At 43.7% G+C, this 24985-nt stretch overlaps 1 protein-coding gene across 1 annotated transcript in view; it reads right to left on the bottom strand.

Annotated features, from left to right (window-relative positions):
• LOC309569097 (Fc receptor-like protein 5) overlaps positions 1-24985 on the bottom strand; it is a gene marked incomplete at both ends in the record, with an annotated part of 53053 nt that overhangs the window by 3226 nt on the left and 24842 nt on the right. Inside the window, 2 exons of the mRNA XM_082274861.1 lie at positions 85-366; positions 2485-2766. Of these exons, the coding sequence (XP_082130987.1) occupies positions 85-366; positions 2485-2766 (564 nt within the window). The remainder of the gene's footprint in view (positions 1-84; positions 367-2484; positions 2767-24985) is intronic.

The following is a 24985-nucleotide window of genomic DNA, read 5'->3' on the forward strand; positions in this document are numbered from 1 at the left end:
GACAGTCTATAATTTTGGACAGAACGCATTTTTCTTAAAGCTGGTGGTACATTTGTGATCTGATCAGGAACATATCATCTTTACCTTTTATCGCAATAGGGATGAAGTGACTTCTCTTCCTCACTTTGTCATTCAAAGCTCTCACATCACAAGAATAATTCCCAGAATCCTCCAGTTGGGCGAATTGGACTTCATATCGATCAGATGAACTGAATTCCTGAACATTCCGTCCATCTCTGTTGAAAACAAACTGCAGTTCTGTCCTATGTCTGAGCGGACTGAGACTTGTGTTACACGTCAGAGTCATGTGATCTCCTTCTATCGTATGATATTGAGTTCTTATGATTTTTGGATTTACGAACAGCTCTGCAGAGAAGGAAATCCAGGAGGAAAAATATAAATGCTTTTCCTTGAACAATTACAACAGGTGAGCTATCAACATGCTATAGGACGTATCAGAAGTATCATGAATGTACAGTGAAGAACCGACTGTGAGACATCAGGGAATCACAGCTGGTTCCCACATCAGAGATGGCGGCACCGGGGATCCGAAACCCACCGAAGAATTGGCTCTGGGGAAGACAGCACTGGAATCCATGGGTCCATAAGTACCTGTTCCTTAAAAGTCAGCAGCTACAGTATTAGTAGGCTCCAACTTTTAATTTTTAAGAACACAAGTGAAGTTTCTCCTTAAATGTTAAAGGACATGCTAATAGTTAAGTGTTTAGAGCTGAGAGTGGGGTTAGAGCTAATTTAAGCAGTTTCTTTAGATGCAAAGTGTTATTGTATTTGAGAGTTAGGTGCTAACAGTGTCAGGTGTCTCAGCAATGGGATATGGTCTCAATTAGCAAAACATTAGGCAGTTAGGCTCCTTACACACAGGTGGCCAGGGGGCAGTATAAACAAGCGGTTGATTCACATTTTTTGCAATGCAGTACTGAAATCCTAAACGGGGAAAGCTGTAAGGACCTTACCCAAAGCAGGAATGTTCTCATCAAAAATGTAGTACTGCTGGGCTGTTGTCCACCTAGGTCTGAATTGCTTCTGCTGATGTTGAGAAAAGTCCCTGTTAATAGTGTAAAGCCCCGTACACACGATCAGATTATCGAACGATCTGTCGTCTGTTTTCTGTGGCATGCTAGTCTGATGTGGAAAGTGAAGAGGTTATTTTCATACGAATTTTCCCGGTACGACAGAATTCTACTTCAGAAGTGATGTCATGTGTTGGATTGCTTTGTATGTGTTCTTTCGTCTCTGAGCATGCCTAGTCTTGCTCTTAAGATTTTTTTCGTGGAAATCTGTACTAATGAGACGAAAATCGGACGTTGTATCACGGACGACAAAAATTTTATAGCCTCCACATCAGGATTTTGTCAGCCGAAAAGTCAGTGTTGGCTGTCGAAAGCACTATACTAACAATCCGAAAATCGGCAGATCGGTCGTCGGACGAATTTTCCCATCAGATTTTCTTATCACATGTACGGGCCTTGAGTTGATCAAATACCCTAAGTTCTGAATATGTATAACTCCCTGGCCAACCACTAGGATTAGGTATATTGCCAGCAATGCATGCTGGGGAAATGTTTAAATATTTTGGAGTGACCTTGGAAAACTCTGTTGCTTTCCTGGCTCTGTCTGAAGAGGGTGTGTTGCTGTTTGTTCCTTTCCTCCTAGGCTTGCTGTCTCAGAAGGGTGCACTGTGCTATAAAGAAGTCCAAGTTTGGGGCCTGAAGCTTCCTGCTGTCCTCCTGGGGAGGTGGGACAGGAAGGTGATTGCACAGATAGGATCACCTGGAGTCAATTGAGTACTGTCCGTGATACTTTTTTTATTTGCACTAACATACAATTTTTTCAGGACAAGCTTTTGCGGTATGTCCTCTTCTTCAAGGTCCAAGCAGTACTCAATTGCCTCTGTCGCAAGTGCACTAATAAGGCTACAATGACCTCAAGTATCACCTGGAGTGAAATTTTTGCTGTTGAAGAGTGCCCTGGAGAGCCTGGGAGAAGTTATCGTGAGTGGACATTGCAGGAAGTTCTGGTGGCTCATCCAAGGGGTTGGTGTGCTGAACTGAAGCTGCTCTACAGTCTGAATAGTACAGAGCTCTGGTCCCTCTTTAATTGCTTTTCTGTTTTGACTGTGCGTAAAAATTCTGCATTTTTCCTCCTTTGGGAAACATGTGCCCTATTCCCTTTCTCCCTGAGTTTATTTGGTCATATACTGTAATAAACTCTTTTGAACTGTCTTAAAATGGCTGGTGCCCAACAACTTCCACCCCACAAGTCAATAATCCAACTGTAAAGGTGAAATATCAGCCCGCCAAGCCCCTTGGAGGTCCCTAACTGCCTGCCAAAAGTGAAGTAGTGCTACATACCAAGAGGCGTGTCCATTTGTTGGATTTTTTTAGAGACTATAACAGTTCAATTCTGAGTCATCTTATTTGGGCTTATAACTCAATTCTTTGGTTGGTCCTGTGATTGACTCACCGTTTATCTTGACTAATACCTCCTGACTCCTCTTCTTTATACTGTAGGTTGCAGTTGCCACTTCACAGGAATATTTCCCAGACTCCTTCACCTGATCGGACTGAACTCCATACTGATTATATGAAGTGAATTCTCGGATATTCCGTCCATCTTTGTAAAAAGCAAATTTCAGTTCTGTCCTCGGTCTGAGAGGGCTGAGACTAGTGTCACATGTCAGGGTCATCTCATCACCTTCTACCACTGGATATGGGGTCACTTTTAACTCTGGATGTTCAAATAGACCTAAAAAGTAATCACTGTAATATTAAGGTACCTTTTGTATTGACTATTGAGTGCAGAATTCACATCACACCTGTACAAAATGGGCTGCAGCAAGTGTATTATTTTGCTTTTGGTGCTTTGCTGTTTTATTTAACCTTTTCACTGCCACGCACATTTTCTGGTCAGCCTTAATGTTACTACCCACTTTAATCTGTCGAGACTCCACTAGACCTCTGAAGGTATGCTGCGGTTTCCGGGACCCAGCTATCAGTAGCAGCTCCTTTAAATCCTGTAAGTTGTGAGGTGGGGCCTCCTAGGATTGCACTTTTCTAGCACATCCCACAGATGCTTGATTGAATAGAGATCTGGAGAATCTCCAACCGAATTGTTGTGTTCCTCAAACCATTCTGGAATTCATCAGGCCAGGCCACCTTCTTCCATTGTTCCGTGAACAAGTTCTGATGCTCATGCTCCCATTGTGGCAATTTTGGTAGAGCACACGGTTCAGCATGAGCACCCTGACTATGCAGTCCCACACATAACAAACTGCGATGCACTATGTGTTCTGACACTTTTCTATTGGAACCGAAATTTACTTTTTCAGCAATTTGAGCTACAGTAGCTTTTCTATTGGATCAGACAACACAGGCCAGCCTTTGATCTAGATGTGCATCAATGTGTCTTGGCCTCCCATTACTCTGTTTGCCAATTTTCCTTCCTTGGACCATTTCTAGTAGTTCCTGACTGCTGTAGACCGGGAACATCCCATAAGAGCTGCAGTTTTGGCCCAGCAGCCATTACAATGTTGCCCATGTTAAAGGTACTCAAATCCTTAAGCTTGCCCATTTTTTCTGCTTTTAACATCAACTTCAATATATCCAACCCGCTTTTAGATGTCATTTATACAAGGTAACAAATGTTATTCACTTTGCCTGTCAGTGGTTAGAATGTTATGGCTGATCGATGTAAGTACCACATCTGTACAGCACAGCCTTGTAAACTGACTATAGCAGCCGGAAATCTGTTTACTTCTGTTCAGCCGACTATTGGCTTTCTAGAGGAAGTCATTATGTAAAGCTGCCCAAATCACTTCCACACATGTTGCAAGGTGCCACTACCCGCCTCCACCCACTATGTATCCAGGGCTCCACCACCCCTCCTTTACAGGTGGGAGAGCAGAGGACAATCAATGAACCTCTGTCTGGAAATATGGAAATAATTGCACTGAGAGCAATAACACTAGGGCCCACACTTATGTTAATTGTAAATTAAGGTGTCACTAAACCCACATCATAAAAAAAATAATAATACATGGTGTATTACATGCTGTTCATACTCAACCAGTCACTATGAGATTCATTTTCTGCATTCTGCAAAAAACCTGGTTTATTCTGCTGCTCTCTATCTCCCCCCTCCTGTCCAGGTCGCCAATTCAGCTAGGGATATGCAGAGCAGTGTTGGCAGCTCTGCACATGCTCAGTTTTCAGTGAGTTTCTATGCTGAACATTTCCTCCCTATCACATCTGGGCAGCCCATGTGACCATAGAGTCACACATGTGGGCGTATACACAGTGGTAAATGGCAACCCACTCCCTCCCTCCTCCTCCATGCCCACTAACAAGCTAAACACAATAGGGGCGGGAAATTACATGTAGATTGATGGAGGAATCACCTCCCTGTTATTCTAAGACACAGGCTGGAGGGGGGTGAGACAGCCTGTGACTGGCAGATATCTGTCCACACCATGTTATTGTGAAAAAAATAATAAAGACTTGATTTCAAATATATACTGGTATGGCCATTTAAAACAGTTTATTGATATTAATTATTTATTTTTAATTATTTATTTTATTTTAACTTTGTATTCCAAAGGTTTTTATTTTGTATTAATATTATATTGAACATGTGACCAGTAGCAGAGGATTGGAAGCTCCTCCTGCTTATATTTCCCTGCAGACAGGCTGGGAAAGACCTGGGTCATGTGAAAGCTGTATATATATTAGGAAAAACATACTTAGATGTTTTTTTGTTTTTTTTTAATTAAAATATTTACAGAGCCATAATCCGTTTACAGCAATAGAAGGGACAATGTAAATTAAATATTGTGTATTTAGTGCCCCTTTTATAAGACTTTAAAGCACCACCTATGGACACTTTGGGGAACTAAAGTTTGTTGCCAATTCACAGTGTACGACAAAAAAAATTGGATAATATATTGTGTTTGAGTACATTAAAATAAATTTACATGGGTTTGATAAACCATTGTTCTAATATCTTGTGGCAAAAAAAAATTCACCATTGTATTCTCCGGGGTCTCTGGTCCCCAAAAATACATAACGTTTAGGAGTCTAACTAATCTTCAGACATAAAATGTGCATTTAAACGTGTGCAAAAAAAAAAAATGGAAAAAAACAAATGTGAACATCCTGACTTACTTTGTATGGAAATAAAAGCTTCATCTGTGTAAGACTCCGATGTAAAAAAAGTTTTTGTCTTTGTACATCTATACTTCCCAGTGTTCTTCATCTGTACAATTCCTACATGAAATTCAGATGTGTCTCTCCAGCCTTGAATGACAGAGCCGTCCTTGTAGAATACTGTATATTTTCCCGTGTAGCCAGAACAATGGTGACACCTCAGAGTCAAATGATCTTCTTCATATACATTGAGAGGAACCTGCAGGATCACCTGGTCTGGAAGAGATACATCACATGAGCAGATGATGGTTACAGGACAAACATTGTATTGCCTCCACAACCAGGTACATTTGTATCATAGGCATGGCTGAGACTAGGAGGGGTAGGAGGGGCAGCTGCCCTGGGCAAAGTGACTTTATTTACAGTATTAGCGGCTGGAGGGGGGGGGGGGGATAAAAGGCAGTCCCAGGTGATGTAATTGACGAAATATGGACCTTACCAAATCTGATCAGTGACATTAAAAGGATCAGACTCAGCTAATCCCTTATGCTTGATAACGCTTAAATTATTTTGTCTGGAATGGGCAGAGAACACATTTGATTAAACATTTCCAAAAAGGATATAGGGAACTGACCGTGACCAGCATCAACAACATCAAGTCTGGCAATAATGCTCCTTTTTCTATTGGTCCAGCAGCTGTAGTCCCCGATATCTTCAGTTTTTGCAGATCTAATGGTAAATTTTTTTCCTGCATGCACCCATTCACCATCTTTGTACCAGATGTAGATTAGATATTCTCTTCCAGTGGACCCCACATCACACGTCATTGTGATAGACTCTCCTGTGAAGATCTTCCTCCAGTTTGGGGTGAAGGTGACCACAGGGCTCACTGCCAATCCTGTAGAGGTTTAAAGTGAAATTCTAACATTATGCTATGGTAATTTCACACAATAAAATGCTCGAGGAGAGTAAGGACTCATTCAGATGAGCGAGACTGACCTCCAATCTGGGATACTGTCTGCCGTGTATGAATCCTCTTAGACTTGCGTTCAGGCAGCCCATAGAGGTGTATGCACACGCAGCAGCTGCATGGACACAATTTCATGTCAAACAGAAGCGGGTATGTGGATTCAAATGTGGCTTAGATTGGAGGATGGGTCTGATTAGCCACCTGAATGAGCCCTTATATAACAGTGACCTATTTTTTGTTCAGGCCAACTGAACTTTGGTGAACCAGTTTTACGTGTGCTAAATGCATTCCAGATGCATCAAAATGCTACGGAGAAAGACTCCTGCTCTCTGAGTGGAAGCCGTGTTCTCTTTGCAGAAGTCTGACATGCCTACTGCTGAGTCAAAACAAGAACAAAGCTATAGGAGGAGTGACTCAGGGGCAGGTGGTGTAAATAAAAAAATGTAAACAATGGGGAGGACCGAATGGCGGATATGACCTCCGTATAGTCTATTTAAATCTGACTTCCGCAACGTGCGTACAACTTCTGAAGACGTCACATCTCTGACGAAACGCGTCAAGTTGGTACGCACGTTGCCTTGCTCTGAAGCCCGCTGGTGGAATGCACGCCGAGACCACACTTCCGGGTTCGGTGGAGCTACCGACACATACGGTAAAATCCAGCCGCGAGGCTGGAAACACACCAGTAAGGGCAGGAGCATCTTTTATATTTGATTGTAAGGACTGTTTTTTCTTGGATTTTAAATCTATTTGCACACGATTTGAAGTGGAGTTTTACACCAAAGTGCATATCCATTCCAGAATGCTTTTATGGAACTTGTAGTGGTTTTATATATTTTATGTGTGTGGATAAAATAAAGGAGTTTTAACACTCTACACGAGGAGAAGTCCTTTTGTTTATATTCCCACACTCCGAGCCACCAAGTATCCGTTGGAGAGGAGTCCCGTGTCCGCCAGCACCCAGGAATACAGCCATATCCAGAGGACCCTAGCCTGTTTTAGGAGCCTGGAGGCACAAAGATCAAGCCTTTTTGATTCCTTGTTGGCGTACGCCATAAGGAATCCACTACATCTGGTAAGTGAGTCTTCTTACCATTTGAGCACCCGTGGTGACCGGCGAAGGGACACAATACAGCTATTGCAACACAGAGACTTTTTCCTGCACCATTGCACTTTTCTCTCTTTTAGATGGTTTTATGAATGTTCCATTTTTTAGAAGTCTTTACCCATATTGATAATAATCATGGCAAAAAATGTCTTATAATAATCTTGGCATAATGATGTTTTAAGCGGTTGCTACATTGTGCATTAACACCATTGAATAGCCGGTTCTTATGCATATCTGACATTCTTAGAATATATATGCTTTTTGAGGGGTACAGCACAGTTACTTCATATATTCATCCCTAGTGAAGACCATTTCTGAGACCCCGTAGAAACAGTCTCAGAAAAAGCTACTGTTGACACTCAAAAAGTACACAGTCAATGAATCTTAAGCTTGGTTAAGTACTCACAATATCTCAAGGCAGCTGCACACCTCCCAGCTTACCCCAGGCACTCCAGAGTTCTCCAGACCAAATCCCTAACTCCAGAAGAAATTAGGAATAGCCCCTCAGCTCTACCACAGCTGGGACTTCGATAAACATCAGCAGACTCCAGCAGGACTTCAGCCCCTGAGGCTGGGAAATTCTCCAGCAGGAGAAAAACCAGGGATGCTCCAGCCCCCAGACTATTTATGTTCCCCTCCAGCCAACTAATGGGCACACTTTTCAAAGGATTGGCTGAAGCACAATAAATATTCAGGCCGCCAATTTAACTTTTTAGCCCTCTATGTTCTGGAAGCCTCCAGAAGTCAGGGGGAAGCAATCAAAACTGCAGCCTGTGAAATCTAAAACAGTAAAAGGAAATCGGTCGCTACTTCAATGATTGCAGACAATGCAGAGGAACCAAAATCTAAATTAACCTAGCATCCTATACTAGGAGGGTGCTACACAGGCAAGGGACGGACATTTCTACATTTCTATTTTTTTTTCCCCCATTTCTACATTTCTAATAAAACAAATTGTAAGACTTTTGTAAACATTGTAAACAGAAAGTTCAATTTGGCTTCAACCACCCTACTACTGCCCTATTGTAAATACATGGTGGGGTGACTGATGTCTATTTCTGGAATTATTTTTATAAATATCACTCCAAAAATAGCACTTTGGCAGCAAGTGCACCCATTAATGTCTGTAAACTGAGCCCTCCTCAGAAAACTCCATCTATGGATACTGTGTACAGAGTTGATCCAAGCACCAATCACAGTGATCACATGATGTAAACATTGTAGTGTTTATATCTGTGGGCCCTCCTCTTCCTCTTACAAAGGAGGAAGGGGAGAGAGCAGGAATAAATAAATTAATCATTCATTCCTTAGTTCCAGCAGTTGCACCACCAGTCAATATAGTGAGCAGATTTTTAACTCTTTCACTCCCTCCTCTCCTCCTACACATCTGATCTCCTTTGTCTCTGCTGTGATCTGTTTATTAACCCTTTCACTTCCCTTATCTTGCACATCCAATCATCAACCCCTTTGTTTCTATCCTTACATTGTTTGTGACCTGTACAATAACCTTTTCACCTTATCCTCCCTCTACATTTTTTTTTTTTGTACCGCAAAAAATGTGGCAAAAATGTTTCTTTCCAAAAATGGATTAATTTGGGGCATTCTTTCTGTCCTGGCATTTTTATTTGTAAGGTTTTGTAACGGAAAATAAGGGAAACAGTTTTTCTCCATTGTTTTTTTTTTTCCTTTCTACAGTAAAAAATGCTATAAAATTTATTTAGATACAATGTTGCATAAGTGAGTAATTGTCAGTCAAACTATCACACTGCTGAAAAATGAAAAACGACCTGGTAATAAAGGGCTATTACAGACTAGTAAGTACTAAATTGGTTGGAATTGGTCTAGGCAAGAGTGCCTTAGTCACTCATTCCAGATGGTATTATGAGATGCTCAAAAGCTAAAAAATGACTCACGGCCAGCCCAATTACTAAATGTTGGGTGTGAAAGATTAGACATAGGCAAATAATGGAAAATCCTCTGTGCTTGTAGAATAGAGGACTCAACAGTTGTAATAATACACCCTAAAGGACTGCTTATCAGTTCCCTATAATGCAGAATGGAATGGTCCCTTGAAATTCAGCCACCAAATAAGGATGTAGTATAGTATTTTCCTGTAAAGTGATAGGGCTAACAACAAACATTTTCATTGGCCAGTTGGCTGCTATATATTGAAATCATAAGGTACAAATCTTAAATTCAATTAAAACATGTTCACTCAATCAGGAGTATGCAGTATTGTCAGTGTAAATACAGTGAATTGGGATATGTACCTGCTAGAATTCCCTCTATGATTTTGCTGTTTCTATAATTTTACTATAGTGATCGATTGATTGACAGATCTAAAATAAAGACTCACCTGTGTGTCCCAGGATTGTGGCTGTAAAATAAGACAAAAAAGTCACATGTCTGAAATATAAACTGCAATCTAGGCATAAATGTTGTGTTGTTTCTACAAAAAGAACTTTTCAATATACAGTGATTATGAATTGAAGCACCATATGGTAATATTAAAGATCCAAACACCTGTTTATTCCAATGATAAAATATTTGTAAAGCCAAAGCATTTTGGGGGGCTGTATTTCAATTCTCTTCATCGGGGCATGAAATGATAATACCTCATAGCAGTGTATAGAGTCAAGAATCAGTTTCTAGTTGTATATTGTTATTGTAAGTTTAAGTGATTTCTCAACAGCTGGTTTTATCATTCTTTCAAACCCTGATTAAAGGAGCGGTGATACAGCAAAACCACCAAACTCATTAAAGTCTGCTTCAACCAGCTGCTGACAACAATTATGCCCTAAATAACGTTAGAGTTGAACTTATGAAAGTATTGCACCCAAGCACCATATTCCCTTAACATACTCTATAATAAAAAGTTATAAAAATCTCCCCCAAAAAATAAAAAACAATAATAAAACGGTTTATAGTGCACCAAGCACAAAAGTATTGCACCATAGAATCATATTTCCATCCCACATTCTATAATAAAAAGTTATAAAAACCCCTCCAAAAATCCCCGTCAAGTCTGAAAGGAGAGGCAGCCTGTGTCCACAGTGAAAATTGGTGGTCGTGGGCATGGTGCATCCTCTTCAGGCAGGGGAAGCTTGTCCTTTTTTTTTCCAGTGCTGGCCGTGTTATTGAGGCACAACATGCAGAAGAGTTGGTGGAGTGGATAACTAAGCCATCCTCATCCTCCTCATCCTCTGTGACCCAGGCTCATACTAGTACTGCTGAATTGTCTTCTGAACCAGCAGTGCTTCCTAAGCCTTTCAAGGGGCTACACAAGCAGTCAGGCTAAAAGATGTCATGCAGTGCTTCAGTTGGTCTGTTAAAAGGACAGGAGCCACACCAGGGCAGATATTCTGTCAGCTCTGCAGGGGCAGGCACAGAGGTGGTTGACGCTGACCGATGCCTATAAAAAATTCTTTAGTCCTCAGCTCCCAGAGCTGTTAGGTTTAAGCAACCATCGGCAGCATCTGCCGTATATGGTACAGGATTATCTAGGGGCAACAGCAGACTTGGTGACCTTTTCAACTGAGCATCCACTGGGTTAGTGGGTCTTGAAGATGGACCACTTTTCAGAACTTGCTCAATATGCAATCGAGCTACTGGCCCGTCCTGCTTCCAGTGTGCTTTTCAATCGAACATTCAGTGCTGCTGGAGGTTTTGTGATGGATAAAAGAGTGCCTCTATCCACAGACTCCGTTGAGCGGCTGACATTTATAAAAATGAATCAGTCCTGGATCAACAGCAGCTATTATGCTGATGTAACTGAATGAATTTGCTAGGGATATGGGATCCCTTGAACACTGCCTATGCTGCCTATCCTATTCCTGAATTTTGATTATGTTAGCTTCCAACAATGTTTTTGGTTTACGGCACCACCAACACCCAGGGCCTAATTTTTCTGCACCTGTATCACAAGTGCATGTAAATTCAATTTTTGTTTCAAATTTTTAACAGCAGAGCCTGTTCCTGCCCCCAGCAAGAGTAACTGTGAGGGGTTACAGCGTTCAGGTACCACCAACACCCTAGGCACAATTTTTCTGCACCTGTATCACAGGTGCATGTCATTTCAATGTTTGTTTCTAATTTACAACAGCAGGGCCTTTTCCTGCACCCAGCAAGAGTAACTGTTAGAGGTTACAGTGTTCAGGCATCACCAACACCCATTGCACAATTTTTCTGCACCTATATGACAAGTACATGCAATTTCAATTTTTCTTTCTAATTTTTAACAGCAGGGCCCATTACTTTGCCAAGCAAGAGTAACTGTAAGGGGTTACAGTGTTCAGGCACCACTAGGGATGGGTGAAGGGTTTGGGCCGTGTATAAGTTTGGCCCATTCAGGTACTCACCTAACACCTAAACTTTCTCGGCAATTAACGGGATGTTTGCCCGACGAGCGCAAACTCAATATGTCATGAACAGAAGTCAGGCTCGAAGACCAGTTGAGTTGCTATAGCAGTGGAAGCTCACACAGGAACCAGCAGGATAGGAACACAGGCAGGTTACCCTGGAAGATGATGCAGGCTCACCTGAGGTGCGTAATCGAAGTACTAACCGGTGTTCACCAGAGCTCCTGATGGTGGAGATGGATTTTGCTGCATGTTAGCACCAGGTCGCAGTCCTCAGGATCATCCCACCAGGAGGTGAGCAAACCAGGGTCCAGTAGCAAATAAAGCAGGTAGGGATCAAGCGGAAGCTTAGTCGAGGAACAAGCCAAAGATCGGTAACGAATAGTTGCAGGTAGGGATCAAGCAGAAGTGTAGTCGGGGAGCAAGCCAAATGTCAGTAACAAATGGTAGCGAAGATACAGATGGCAGCAGGAGAAACAAGCGAGATATTGGCTGATAAAGGCACAATATTCTGGCCAGGAAGTGCAGAGACATGGCTGAAATCAGGAAGTTCATATGGTATGGATTTTGGGGTTTGGATACCCTACAAGTTTTTTTTTTCATTTTGGCATGGGGTTCCTGTCAAAATCCATACCAGACTTGAAGGAACTGGTATGGACTGGGGGGAGGGGGGGACCTATGCAATTTTTTTTCATTTTTTTTATCTGTTTTTATCTATTTTTTCCGGGAGCCGACAATATAGCTGCAGGAAAGTTTAAATTACATTGTTTCCTTTAGAAATGTCAGTATTGCTGCAGCAGGCTCCATACATCGTACAGATGCGCCACTTTACAGGCACATTAAGGGGACCCTGTCATGGTCTTACCTTCTTGCTGTTCTCCTTCATTTGACATGTGCTGGCGGCCATCTTGGTTTCTGGGTTTCTTGTAGCCTCCCACCCTGCGGCTCCTCCTTCCCACTGGGAGGAGCTGGATGCCTAGCTCATATATATAGGAGGTCTGTGGCTTCAGTTTCCTGCTTGGTCCTCCTGTGTTCACATGCTTCTAAGACTGCTGCTGCTTCTGGTTCCTGATCCTGGCTTCGTCTGACTACCCTGCTGGTTCCTGATCCTGGCTTCGTCTGACTACCCTGCTGGTTTCTGATCCTGGCTTCGTCTGACTACCCTGCTGGTTCCTGACCTCTGGCTTCGCAAGGACTCTGCTTCGGTTTCGCCATCCGTTTGGACTTTTGCTTTACAGCTTGATTTTCAATAAAGCCTTCTTATTTTCACTTATCTGTTGTTGTACGTCTGGTTCATGGTTCCGTGACATTAGGACCAAGCCATGAATTCTGACGGTACAGGGCCATCCTCGCTACCCACGCTTTTTGCCAGACTTGATCAGCAGGATCACCTGTTGGGTCGGTTCGCCGTGGCGTTGCAAACCCTGCTTGAACGCACGGTCCCATAGGCCATGAATTCTGACGGTACAGGGCCATCCTCACTACCCACGCTGGTTGCCAGACTTGATCAGCAGGATCACCTGTTGGGTCAGTTCGCCGTGGCGTTGCAAACCCTGCTTGAACGCACGGCTCATTTCGCTCCCGTTGCCGATGGGTCGGTTGTCGCTCCTGGGCCCGCTCCTACTGCCGCTCCGGTTGTTGCGCCAGAGTCTACCCCGACACCTGTTGTTGCGCCTGCGGTGTTTCGGGGTATGTCCGGTTCTGCCCCCCTTCCACAGCGCTTTGGGGGAGAGCCAACTCAGTGCCGAGGTTTCCTTAACCAGGTGGGCATTTATTTCGAGTTGCTGCCACATGCCTTTCCTACTGAGAGATCAAAGGTGGGCTTCTTAATCTCGCTGCTCTCGGACAGGGCCTTGGCCTGGGCCAGCCCTTTATGGGAGAACAACAATCCGGTGGTTGCCGAGTTTTCCGGTTTTGTTGCTTCTCTTCGGAAGGTATTCGATGTGCCGGCTCGTGCTGCCTCTGCTGCGAGCTCCTTATGTCCATCAGACAGGGTTCACGATCCGTAGCTGAATACGCCATTGAGTTTCGTACCCTGGCAGCAGAGGTGGGCTGGAATAATGAGGCTCTGGTCGCTGCTTTCTCTCATGGTCTCTCGGATGCCTTGAAGGATGAGGTTGCAGCTAAGGACCTACCAGTGGAGCTCGAGTCTCTTATTTCTTTCCTGATTTTGATTGACACCAGACTCAGGGAGAGACCTTCCTTTAAGGAGAGTCTGCGGAGGCCTCCTAACAGATTGGCGCCTACCTTTGCTGTCCCACCCGTGCCTCCCTCTCCTCCCACGCCTCCTGGGGATGACTTGTCTGGGGGTGAACCCATGCAGCTGGGGTTTGCTCGCCTGTCCGAGGGGGAGAGGGTACTCCGGAGACGCGAGGGCCGATGCATGTACTGTGGTCTCGGTGGGCATTTTCGGTTGGCCTGTCCGAACCGTCCGGGAAACGCTCGCACCTGAGATCCTGTCGGGGGAAGATCTTGGGTGGAGTCTCCTCGTCCCCGGTTTCCCGTGTTGACAAACCACTGATCACTGTTGTCCTCTCCTGGGTCGGGGGCTCGGTGACGACCCAGGCGTTGGTGGACTCTGGTGCTGGTGGTTTGTTCATTGATAGTGTGTTCGCTGCCGCCAATTCCATTCCTCTGCAGGCTCGAGGTTCTCCTCCTCTGGCTCTTGAGGCGATAGACGGCAGACCCCTTCTGCCGCCACACGTGACTCATGAGACCCTTCCAGTGGGGTTAGCCATTGGTGCCGTCCACAGAGAGTCGGTCTGCTTCCAGGTTATTTCGTCTCCACACTACTCGGTGGTCTTGGGGTACCCCTGGCTCCAGAAGCATAATCCGATTTTCGATTGGAGATCGGCCGAGATCCTCTCGTGGTCACCGCAGTGTGGGACTAGTTGCATCCATGGGCCTGTCAAGTTGCTGTGTACTTCCTCGGACTCTCTGTTGCCTCCGGAATACGAGGAGTACCGGGATGTATTCGATAAGGTGCGCGCAGTTGTCCTACCTCCGCACCGCCCATACGATTGTGCCATCGAGTTACAATCTGGTGCCGTTCCCCCTCGTGGCAAAGTCTATCCACTGTCGGTAGCGGAGAATGAGGCCATGGAGGAGTACGTGAGGGAGGCGCTTTCACGCGGACACATTCGCAAATCCTCGTCCCCAGCAGGGGCTGGATTTTTCTTTGTGAAAAAGAAGGGCGGTGAGTTGAGGCCTTGCATCGATTACAGGGGTCTCAATCGCATCACGATCAAGAACGCTTACCCGATACCCTTGATTTCCGAGCTGTTCGATCGCCTTAAAGGGGCCACGGTCTTTACCAAACTCGACCTGAGGGCGGCATATAACCTCGTAAGGATCAAGGCGGGCGATGAGTGGAAGACCGCGTTTAACACCAGGACCGGTCATTATGAATCCTTGGTTATGCCCTTTGGGCTGTGCAATGCGCCCGCAGTCTTTCAGGAATTCATCAACGATGTTTTCCGTGACCTGTTGCAGCAGTGTGTGGTGGTCTATTTGGATGACATCTTGGTATATTCTGAGTCCATGGAGACCCACATTCTGGATGTCAGACGAGTGTTGCAACGGTTACGAGAGAACAAGCTGTTCGGTAAGCTTGAGAAATGCGAATTTCACCGATCCCAGGTAACCTTCTTAGGTTACATCATTTCCGCTGAGGGGTTCTCCATGGATCCTGAGAAGGTTTCGGCTGTCTTACAGTGGCCCCAGCCCAGTGGTCTTCGCTCCCTGCAGCGCTTCTTGGGCTTCGCCAATTATTATCGGAAGTTCATCAGGGACTTTTCCATGCTAGCCAAGCCTCTCACGGATCTGACCAGGAAGGGCAGTAATTCCCAGGTCTGGCCGCCCGAGGCCATCCGAGCTTTTGAGGCTCTAAAGTCCGCCTTTGTGTCGGCTCCGATTCTGTCGCATCCCAACCCTGGGTTGCCCTTTGTCCTCGAGGTGGACGCGTCTGAGACGGGAGTAGGCGCCCTTCTGTCTCAGCGTAGAACACCAGAGGGTCCTCTGCTTCCTTGTGGGTTTTACTCCCGGAAACTGTCTTCCGCGGAGTGCAACTACCAGATTGGTGACAGGGAGTTATTGGCCATCGTGCAGGCTCTTAAAGAATGGAGGCACTTGCTCGAGGGTTCGGTGGTTCCGGTCCTCATCCTGACGGACCACAAGAATCTGACCTACCTTTCTGAGGCCAAGAGATTGACACCACGTCAGGCCAGATGGGCTCTGTTCTTGTCACGTTTTAATTACGTGGTCTCCTACCTACCCGGTTCCAAGAACATCAGGGCGGATGCCTTATCACGGCAGTACTCCGACCTGTCCAGGGAGGAGTCGATTCCGACTTCGGTCATACCTCCGAATCAGATCCTGGCCGCCATTCGCACCAGCCTGACCTCTCCCCTGGGTGAGCAGATTTTGGCGGCTCAATCTGGTGCTCCCTCTGGGAGACCCAACGGCAAATGTTTTGTGCCTGAGGAGTTGCGCACTCGGTTGTTGCGAACCTACCATAACTCCAAGACCGCGGGGCATCCTGGAAAGAATCAGCTGTCCTGGGCTGTTTCACGTCTGTTCTGGTGGCCTTCCCTACGTTCCGACATCGCCGCATATGTAGCGGCATGCTCCGTTTGTGCCCAGAGTAAGTCCCCTCGGCACCTTCCGTTGGGCCTTCTGCAGCCCTTAGCCACCGGAGAGCGCCCATGGTCACACCTGGGGATGGATTTCATTGTGGACCTCCCTGCATCCCGAGGCCATACGGTCATTCTCATGATTGTGGATCGGTTTTCCAAAATGTGCCACTGTGTTCCTCTCAAGAAGTTACCCTCTGCACAGGAGTTGGCCACGATTTTTGCCAGGGAGGTCTTCCGGTTGCACGGTTTGCCCAAGGAGATTGTGTCGGATCGGGGGAGTCAGTTTGTGTCCAGGTTCTGGCGCGCCTTTTGCTCCCAGTTGGGGATTCATCTCTCCTTCTCCTCGGCCTACCACCCTCAGTCCAATGGGGCCGCAGAACGATCCAATCAGGCCTTGGAGCAATTCCTTCGTTGCTATGTCTCCGATCACCAAGACAATTGGGTTGACCTCCTGCCTTGGGCTGAGTTTGCCAGGAACACGGCGGTGAACTCTTCCTCTGGGACGTCTCCCTTCATGGCCAACTATGGGTTCCAACCTGCCGTGTTACCGGAGGTATTCTCTCCCCAGGATATTCCGGCTGTGGAGGATCACCTTTCCGTCCTACGTGCTTCTTGGGTACAGATCCAGAAGTCTCTTGAGGTATCTGCGCAGCGCCAGAGACTCCAGGCTGATCGCAGACGAGCGCCTGCTCCTTCCTACCAGGTCAGAGACCGTGTATGGTTGTCCACCCGCAACCTCAACCTTCGAGTGCCCACTCCCAAGCTGGCGCCTCGCTTTGTTGGTCCCTCCCGAGTGCTTCGCAGGGTAAACCCGGTAGCCTATGCCCTTGCGCTTCCTCCTGGCATGCGGATCTCCAACGTGTTTCATGTCTCCCTGTTGAAGCCACTGGTGTGTAATCGTTTCACTTCCTCGGTTCCTCGGCCTCGTCCGGTCCAAGTGGGCAATCGTGAGGAGTATGAGGTGAGCAATATCCTGGACTCACGCCTGGTCCGCGGTCGGGTGCAGTTTTTGGTTCATTGGCGTGGTTATGGTCCAGAGGAGCGTTCCTGGGTTCCCTCCGCAGATGTCCATGCTCCTGCCTTGCTCCGAGCCTTCCACGCACGCTTCCCTCAGAAACCGTTCTTTACTCCGCGGAGGAGGGGCCCTTGAGGGGGAGGTACTGTCATGGTCTTACCTTCTTGCTGTTCTCCTTCGTTTGACATGTGCTGGCGGCCATCTTGGTTTCTGGGTTTCTTGTAGCCTCCCACCCTGCGGCTCCTCCTTCCCACTGGGAGGAGCTGGATGCCTAGCTCATATATATAGGAGGTCTGTGGCTTCAGTTTCCTGCTTGGTCCTCCTGTGTTCACATGCTTCTAAGACTGCTGCTGCTTCTGGTTCCTGATCCTGGCTTCGTCTGACTACCCTGCTGGTTCCTGATCCTGGCTTCGTCTGACTACCCTGCTGGTTCCTGATCCTGGCTTCGTCTGACTACCCTGCTGGTTCCTGACCTCTGGCTTCGCAAGGACTCTGCTTCGGTTTCGCCATCCGTTTGGACTTTTGCTTTACAGCTTGATTTTCAATAAAGCCTTCTTATTTTCACTTATCTGTTGTTGTACGTCTGGTTCATGGTTCCGTGACAGACCCCCCAGGTACGATATTTAAAGGAATTTTTCATTTTTATTTTTTCACATTAAGCCTCATTAAATTCACTCTTCCTGTAAAAAACGATTGTTTTAAAAACATTTTTTTAGCATTCATGCATGACCCCCAGGGCAGTACCCAGGTCCCCATACACTTTTTATGGCAATAACTTGCTTATAAAGCCTTTAAATTGAGGACCTTTTATTTTTCATGTTCCTGTCCCATAGGCTTTAATAAAGCTTGAATGTTTGCTAGAACTTTTCCCTGTTTGAGATGTTCTGCTGCGAACTGAACCGGGGGGTGTTTGGCCCATCACTAGAATACAGACTGCCCCTGCCATCAAACTGATTCTTGAGTTCATTAACATTGTTACAATATATCATTCTTTCAGGCCCTGATTAAGGGAATACGGACCCTGAAATGCATTCGTTTTCCAAACATTTTATCAGTGGAGTAAACTTGTATATGGACTTTATTATCATGTGGCCCTTCAGTTCTTAATCACTCATTCTTACCACAATATGGATGCCCTAAAGTGTGTCGAAGCTGCCAACCCAATATTCAGATTCTTTCTACCTACGCTTTACTGCAATACTTGGAGGTGATAATGAAAGCAAGGAAACAAAGCAATCACACAGAGAAGCCTAAATGTCTTCATAAAGCCATTTTGTTTTGGTTTATTAAACTTAAATTTTTAAATTGAATTTATATTTTTCTTATTGTTTTAACTTAACCACTTCAGCTCCGGAATGTTTAACCCCCTTCATGACCAGGCCTTTTTTTTGCGATATGGCACTGCGTTACTTTAACTGACAATTGCGCGGTCATGCAACATTGTACACAAATAAAGTTTGTGTCTTTTTTTCTCCCAAAAATAGAGCTTTCTTTTGGTGGTATTTGGTATTTCTTTTGGTGGTAAAAACAATATTTTTCCTTTCTGCTATAAAACATAATAAAAATTGTAAAAAAAAAAATACAATTCCTTCATCAATTTAGACCAATATGTATTCTGCCATATATTTTTGATAAAAAAAAAAAAAAAATCCCAACAAGCAAGTATTGAATGGTATCTATGGGATATATTGGTCTGCTTGTCCCCCCTTTCCTGACCTGCCAGGCTGCATGCCCAGATGAAGGTTTGGTATGGATTTTGGGGGTTCCCCTCTAAGTCCATACCAGACCCAACTGGGGAAGGGGACCCCACGCTGTTTCTTTTTTATTGTTTTTTCAATAGCCTGGTGCCGGCAATTGTAACCGCGAGTCATTTTAAATGGGATGTGACTCGTTTTTTTTTCTGTAGAAATATCATTAATGCTGCAGCATGTTTTATGCAATTGCACTTTAAAGGCACATTAAGGGGACTCCTGGCACTATATTTAAAGGGATTTTTTATTTTTATTGTTGCACTTAAAAAAATATATGTATTGATACATGTTCCCCAGGCTAGTACCCAGACCCCCATACCCCTTCTATGGCCAATTACTTGAATATAAGCCTTCAAATTTGGCACTTTTGATATTTCCTGTTCAGCTTTCATAGACTTCATTGAAGTTTGCCGTTTGGGTTAGAACATTTCCCCTGTTCGTGAGTTCTGCTGCCAACCGAACAGGGGGGTGTTCAGCCCATCTCTAATAGCAAGCAGTGAGGACACTTTCCTCACAGTGCTTTTTACTAGAAATGTTTTTGTTTGCCTTTCAGAAACCAATCACATTCAGACCTACACTGGAAAATGACAGATAGTAAGTGAATGCTTGAATTTGATTGGTTGCTTGTTGTCTTTTCTGGTTGTCCCAAAGCAACTAGCATTAATAATACAGTTTAAAAAGAGTGTAGTCGGCTGTATTACCCCAAGGGGGGTGGGTGGTTGTTTTAGTTCTTGGAGCCTCCAACAGTGACTTCTCCCTAGTAGAGTTTTTGGCTCAGTTTCCACTTTTGACATCGCACTCCTCATGCAAAGAGGGAGCCGGACACTATAGTAAAGGTAGCAGTAGGTGGACAGATCTGGAAACGCAAGTGTTTTATGTTATCGACCAACTGACAACGAAAGCAAACCTATATATTTTTTTGCAGCTGTGTTAAAAAAAAAAAAAGTTACCAGATACTTGTTCATTGAATAAGAAACTAGAATAGGCGACAGCATTTAAGATATGGAAATAGATAGGTACGTTAACAGGTAGATAATTAAATGCTGATACTAATCAAAGCAGATACTTACAGATGAAGACTATCAGAGCTGTGGACTGGACCATCATTGCAGTTTTCTGGTTCAGTATTGGTGAGTGTAGAAAGATCAAGGACTTTAAGAAGTTTTTGGCTTTCAGGAACGTCTCACGTTAATTTCACCCACAAAAAAGATCAACAAAACTGGTAACAGCTAAAAATAAAACACAGGAAATAACCATGTGAGGTGTTCTCTCATTATAGCAGAATTCTGGTAAAATAAAAAAAGTTGACCCTTGCAGCGGGTTTCCTCTAAACTACCTTAGTATTAATTAAATGTGAGTTTTTGTGTAGGCGGATGAAAAAAAAACAGCTATACTTACCTTATTCCTTGCTCTTGCAGGCTTCCTCCTAACTCCACAACAGAGACCCCCAAGCAGCTTCTGTTGGGTCTCAGGCACTGAGACTCTGACCATCATCACAAAAAATGAAAGACCAGCAGTCCTATGGACACAAATGGTCCATCCATAACCTGGAGTGTCTCAGAGAGAAGAAAGTGTTGGCTACCAGGAGAACACAGAATAAGATAAGTATAAAAACAGTATTTCTCCTGCGCTCAAGTGGTATGCGGGGAGGTCAATGGTCTGAATGGTCTTTTTAGCACAGATAAGGTGGTCTTGCTGCCCCCTCGGGACCAAGGGTATCCAAAAACATTGAAAGACAACAACAAGAGAAGGGTGCACCAACCTTGTGCATTACCACTAAAAAGTTTATTAAAATCGAAATGGGTAGCATACATTATACTCACAAACATAGGATGTGTGCATGCATGTAGGAAATGTGAACCAATCACCTCCAGAACACTTTTCTACTGCTGGATGGTGTGATGGCATCCACAAAGACCTGGTTTGGCTTTGTTGCGTGTCTCCTTAAAGTCCCATGGGCCCTCACTTCCTGTCTTTGAGTAAAAAGACAAGTGTGTCTTGCTTACAGTCAAGCATGGTGGTGGGAGTGTTATGGTCTGGGGCTGCATGAGTGCTGCCGGCACTGGGGAGCTACAGTTCATTGAGGGAACCATGAATGCCAACATGTACTGTGATATACTGAAGAAAAGCATGATCCCTTCCCTTCAGAGACTGGGCAACAAGGCAGCATTCCAACATGATAACAACCCCATACACACCTTAAGAAGCTGAGGATAAAGGTGATGGACTGGCCAAGCATGTCTCCAGACCTAAACCCTATTGAGCATCTCTGGGGCATCCTCAAAATGAAGGCGGAGGAGCGCAAGGTTTCTAACATTTACCAGCTCCATAAAGTCATTGTGGAGGAGTGGAAGAGGACTCCAGTGGCAACCTGTGAAGCTCTGGTGAACTCCATGCCCAAGAGGTTTGAGGCAGTGCTGGAAAATAATAGTGGCCACACAAAATATTGACACTTTGGGCCCAATCTGGACATTTTAACTTAGGGGTGTACTCTTTTGTTGCCAGCGGTTGAGACATTAATGGCTGTGTGTTGAGTTATTTTGAGGGGACAGCAAATGTACACTGTTATACAAGCTGTACACTCACTACTTTACTTTGTAGCAAAGCGTCATTTCTTCAGTGTTGTCACATGAAAAGATATAATAAAATATTTACAGAAATGTGGGGGGTGTATTCACTTTTGTGAGATACTGTATATATATATATATATCTATATACAGTGTATATATATATATATATATATATATATATATATATATATATCTATATATATCTATATACAGTATATATATATATTTATTTATATATATATATATATATATATATATATATATATATATACATATATATGTCTTTTTTTGGTACTGTAAATTAGGTAATGACATAGATTCATAGCTGTAATGTTAAAATCTTCTGGTCTATAGGGGGTGTACAGGTGTGAGAACGAAAGTGATTAAAGACCTTAGTTTTTTTCTGTGTAATATATATTGAACCACGGCCACCAAACAACCGACTTGTACATATATAGATATATCAGAGTGTCTAATGTTTACAGGAAATGGTTATTGGTTTCTTTCTCTTTGCAGCCTCTGCTTACTTTAGCTCAGTCTTTCTTAACCATTTTATCTAAGAAGAGCCCTTGAAATTATTTTAAGGTCTTGAACACTTGAGAAAACCAATGTATTGTGGATCAGTTGGAAAAACACCCCTTATATCAGTGGTCAGTGGAAAGAATGGCCCCCTTGGTCAGAAGGTCACTCTTACAGACAGCTAAAAAGCAGAGGTGGGGGACTCGAGTCACATGACTTGACTTAAGTCAGACTTAAGTCATAAGTTTGAGGACTTGAGACTTGCTTGACTAAAATTAATAAAAGACTCGACTTGACTTTGACTTGGTATTCATGACTTGAGACTTGACTTTGACTTGAGACATATGACTCGAAATGACTTTACTTTTTTAAGTTATTAAATATTTGCATTTTCCCAAGATGTGTTAAAGCAAAATGAATGTGCCTGTTATGTTTCTGACACCACAGTCACTTAAAACACCTCGGTGTGTTCTCATTTTTAGGACACTGGCTGTTTAACAATGGAAATACTTAACATGTTTTTAGTGACTGTTGAAACATGACCGGACGAAGGATTTTGAGCTGTTTGGGCATTCAAAGTGTTTCTTTAATATGCCAAGAAAAAAGCACTAAGCAGTTTTGTTAATGTTGAAAATAAAACAAAACCTTTCCTGACCACTGACTTTTAATTGATTTAAAGGTGAAAATTGGGGTGGATCTGTATTTTGACTTGATTTGTGACTTGACCAAAATAAATGACTTGACTTGCTTGACTTGCTTGACTTCTAGCAGGGACTCGACTTGACTTGCTTGCTTTTCGCCACAGTAACTTGGGACTTGCTTGAGACTTGAAGGTTAAGACTTGAGACTTGCTTGTGACTTGCACATGTGTGACTTACTCCCATGTCTGCTAAAAACATCACTGTTTTCATGCATCTGGCCAATAGGTGATGCCCCAGAACTATGGAGGTATCATCAAATAGGAGGTCAATCAGCTGCAGCTCAAGGAACCTAGAAACCTATGAAGGAACCCTAGTTGAGAATGGCTGCCTTGGCTGTCCAGAGAGCTGGACACAGTGTATATTTTATGTCCTTGTAATATTTATTTTTAAAAAGAAAAAATATATGTATTTATTTGATAAAAGCTTTCAGTCTCCTCTCTGTTACTGGAACAAGAAGTGAGGAAAAATTCCCATCATGGGAGCATAGATAAAAAAAGTCCTTTAAAGTTATTAACTCTTACTCACTATACTGGAACATGCTTCAATTGCTTCCTGTGTCACCATTGGGGGGGATCCCCCCCCCCACACCCTGTTCTATCTGACACCATTTAAGCACACAGGAAGTAAGGAGACATCTCCCAAATGGAGACAAAAGTGAAAATAAACATTGGCAGAGGTTCTAACCCTAAGTGCCCGTTCACATACGAGCGACGCTACTTCGGGTGGCGACCTCCGAGGTCGCGGTGCTAGCAACGCGCTGCGACCTCGGAGCGGCCGCCACAGACTTCATAACATTGAAGTCTATGGCGGTCGCCTCCTGGTCGCCCCAAAGAAGCTCCGGACCCTTTTTCTAAGTCGGAGCGACTTGTGTCGCTCCTATTAGAACGGGTCCGCAGCTTCCCTATGGGAGGTGACCTACGGCTACCTGACCAGGTCGCCTCAGTGTGAACCGGGACTTACAACCTGTTTCTTGGACTAATAAAGTGTTGGAGTCATAACAAAGCAACAATACAGTTTGTTTTATAACAACTTTATTGGCATATTTTACAAAAATATAAACCTGAACAGTTTCCTGCACCTGGTATAAAACAAAATGATCTTCTATCTACAGATCTGTTCATACTTATATGCTTTGATAAGAAAGACATACAATAAAGCTAAGAAAAAAAAAATATGTGGTATGCCACTGTTCATACACTTTCTACACAAGTCTGTGGTCTACATTGCCATGTATGGGGAAAGAGAATTACAATTTTCCCTTTTTGAACCATATTTATGTCTTTATAGACAATACATTGTCATATATTACTATAGATATGTCAGGAGCAGAAACAGTTACATAACTATACTTCGTAAAGCTGAACTCCAGCCAAGAACAATAAGATATAACTAAATAGCCTATTTAAAGATAAAATAACACAATAAACAATATACATTTTTTTTCCTGGAATGATCACCTTCAAGCTAAAGATTTCATTAATAATACTTATTTTCTGCCAATAAATGTCCTCAGCATTATTTAATCCACATCCCGGACGAGCCCCCAACCTGTGACAGGACAGTGAAAGGAGAAGCAGCACAATAATGAGCTCATGTCTCAGTCATTCTGTTTTGTCTTCTATCAGGATTCTTCTTGTCAGCACATGAATTGATTGGCTCCTTGTGCTGCTTCTTCCTCACACATTTCATCCCTGATGTAGAGGGGCTGTAAGAGGCTGATATCAGGTCAAATTCAGGAACTAACATTGCTTGTATTAAAAAGAAAAAAAAAATACATTTGATAATGTATTAATGACAATGGAGCAGGAATAATTTATGTCTTTTATATATGCCTAAAAATCAACTTGACAACATACAGTTGGTGCCATATTGTCATTGAGAAATCTTCTGGTTCTCTTCCTCTGCATCTTTGTCACCTTTAGTCATGGCACCCCTTTCAGTCTTCATATGACAGAAGAAAATAAAGGTTCCTATAAGTAATATGATCCCAGATGCCAACAGTCGAATTATGTTCTGTAAAGTGTAATCTCTGTACTTTTTACCTGAAAAAATGAACAAAGAAACATGAAATACCTATCACTATCAACAAAAAATATTGATAAGGAGAAGCTTAAAAATTATTTTTATATTGCAGAATGATAGATCATTGGTCTACATTGTTAGCATTTAGTTTTAAAATGTGGGGCCATAGTTGTAA

Source organism: Pelophylax lessonae (genome assembly GCF_965119305.1).
Source record: "Pelophylax lessonae genome assembly, chromosome: 13".
Lineage (NCBI taxonomy): Eukaryota > Metazoa > Chordata > Amphibia > Anura > Ranidae > Pelophylax > Pelophylax lessonae.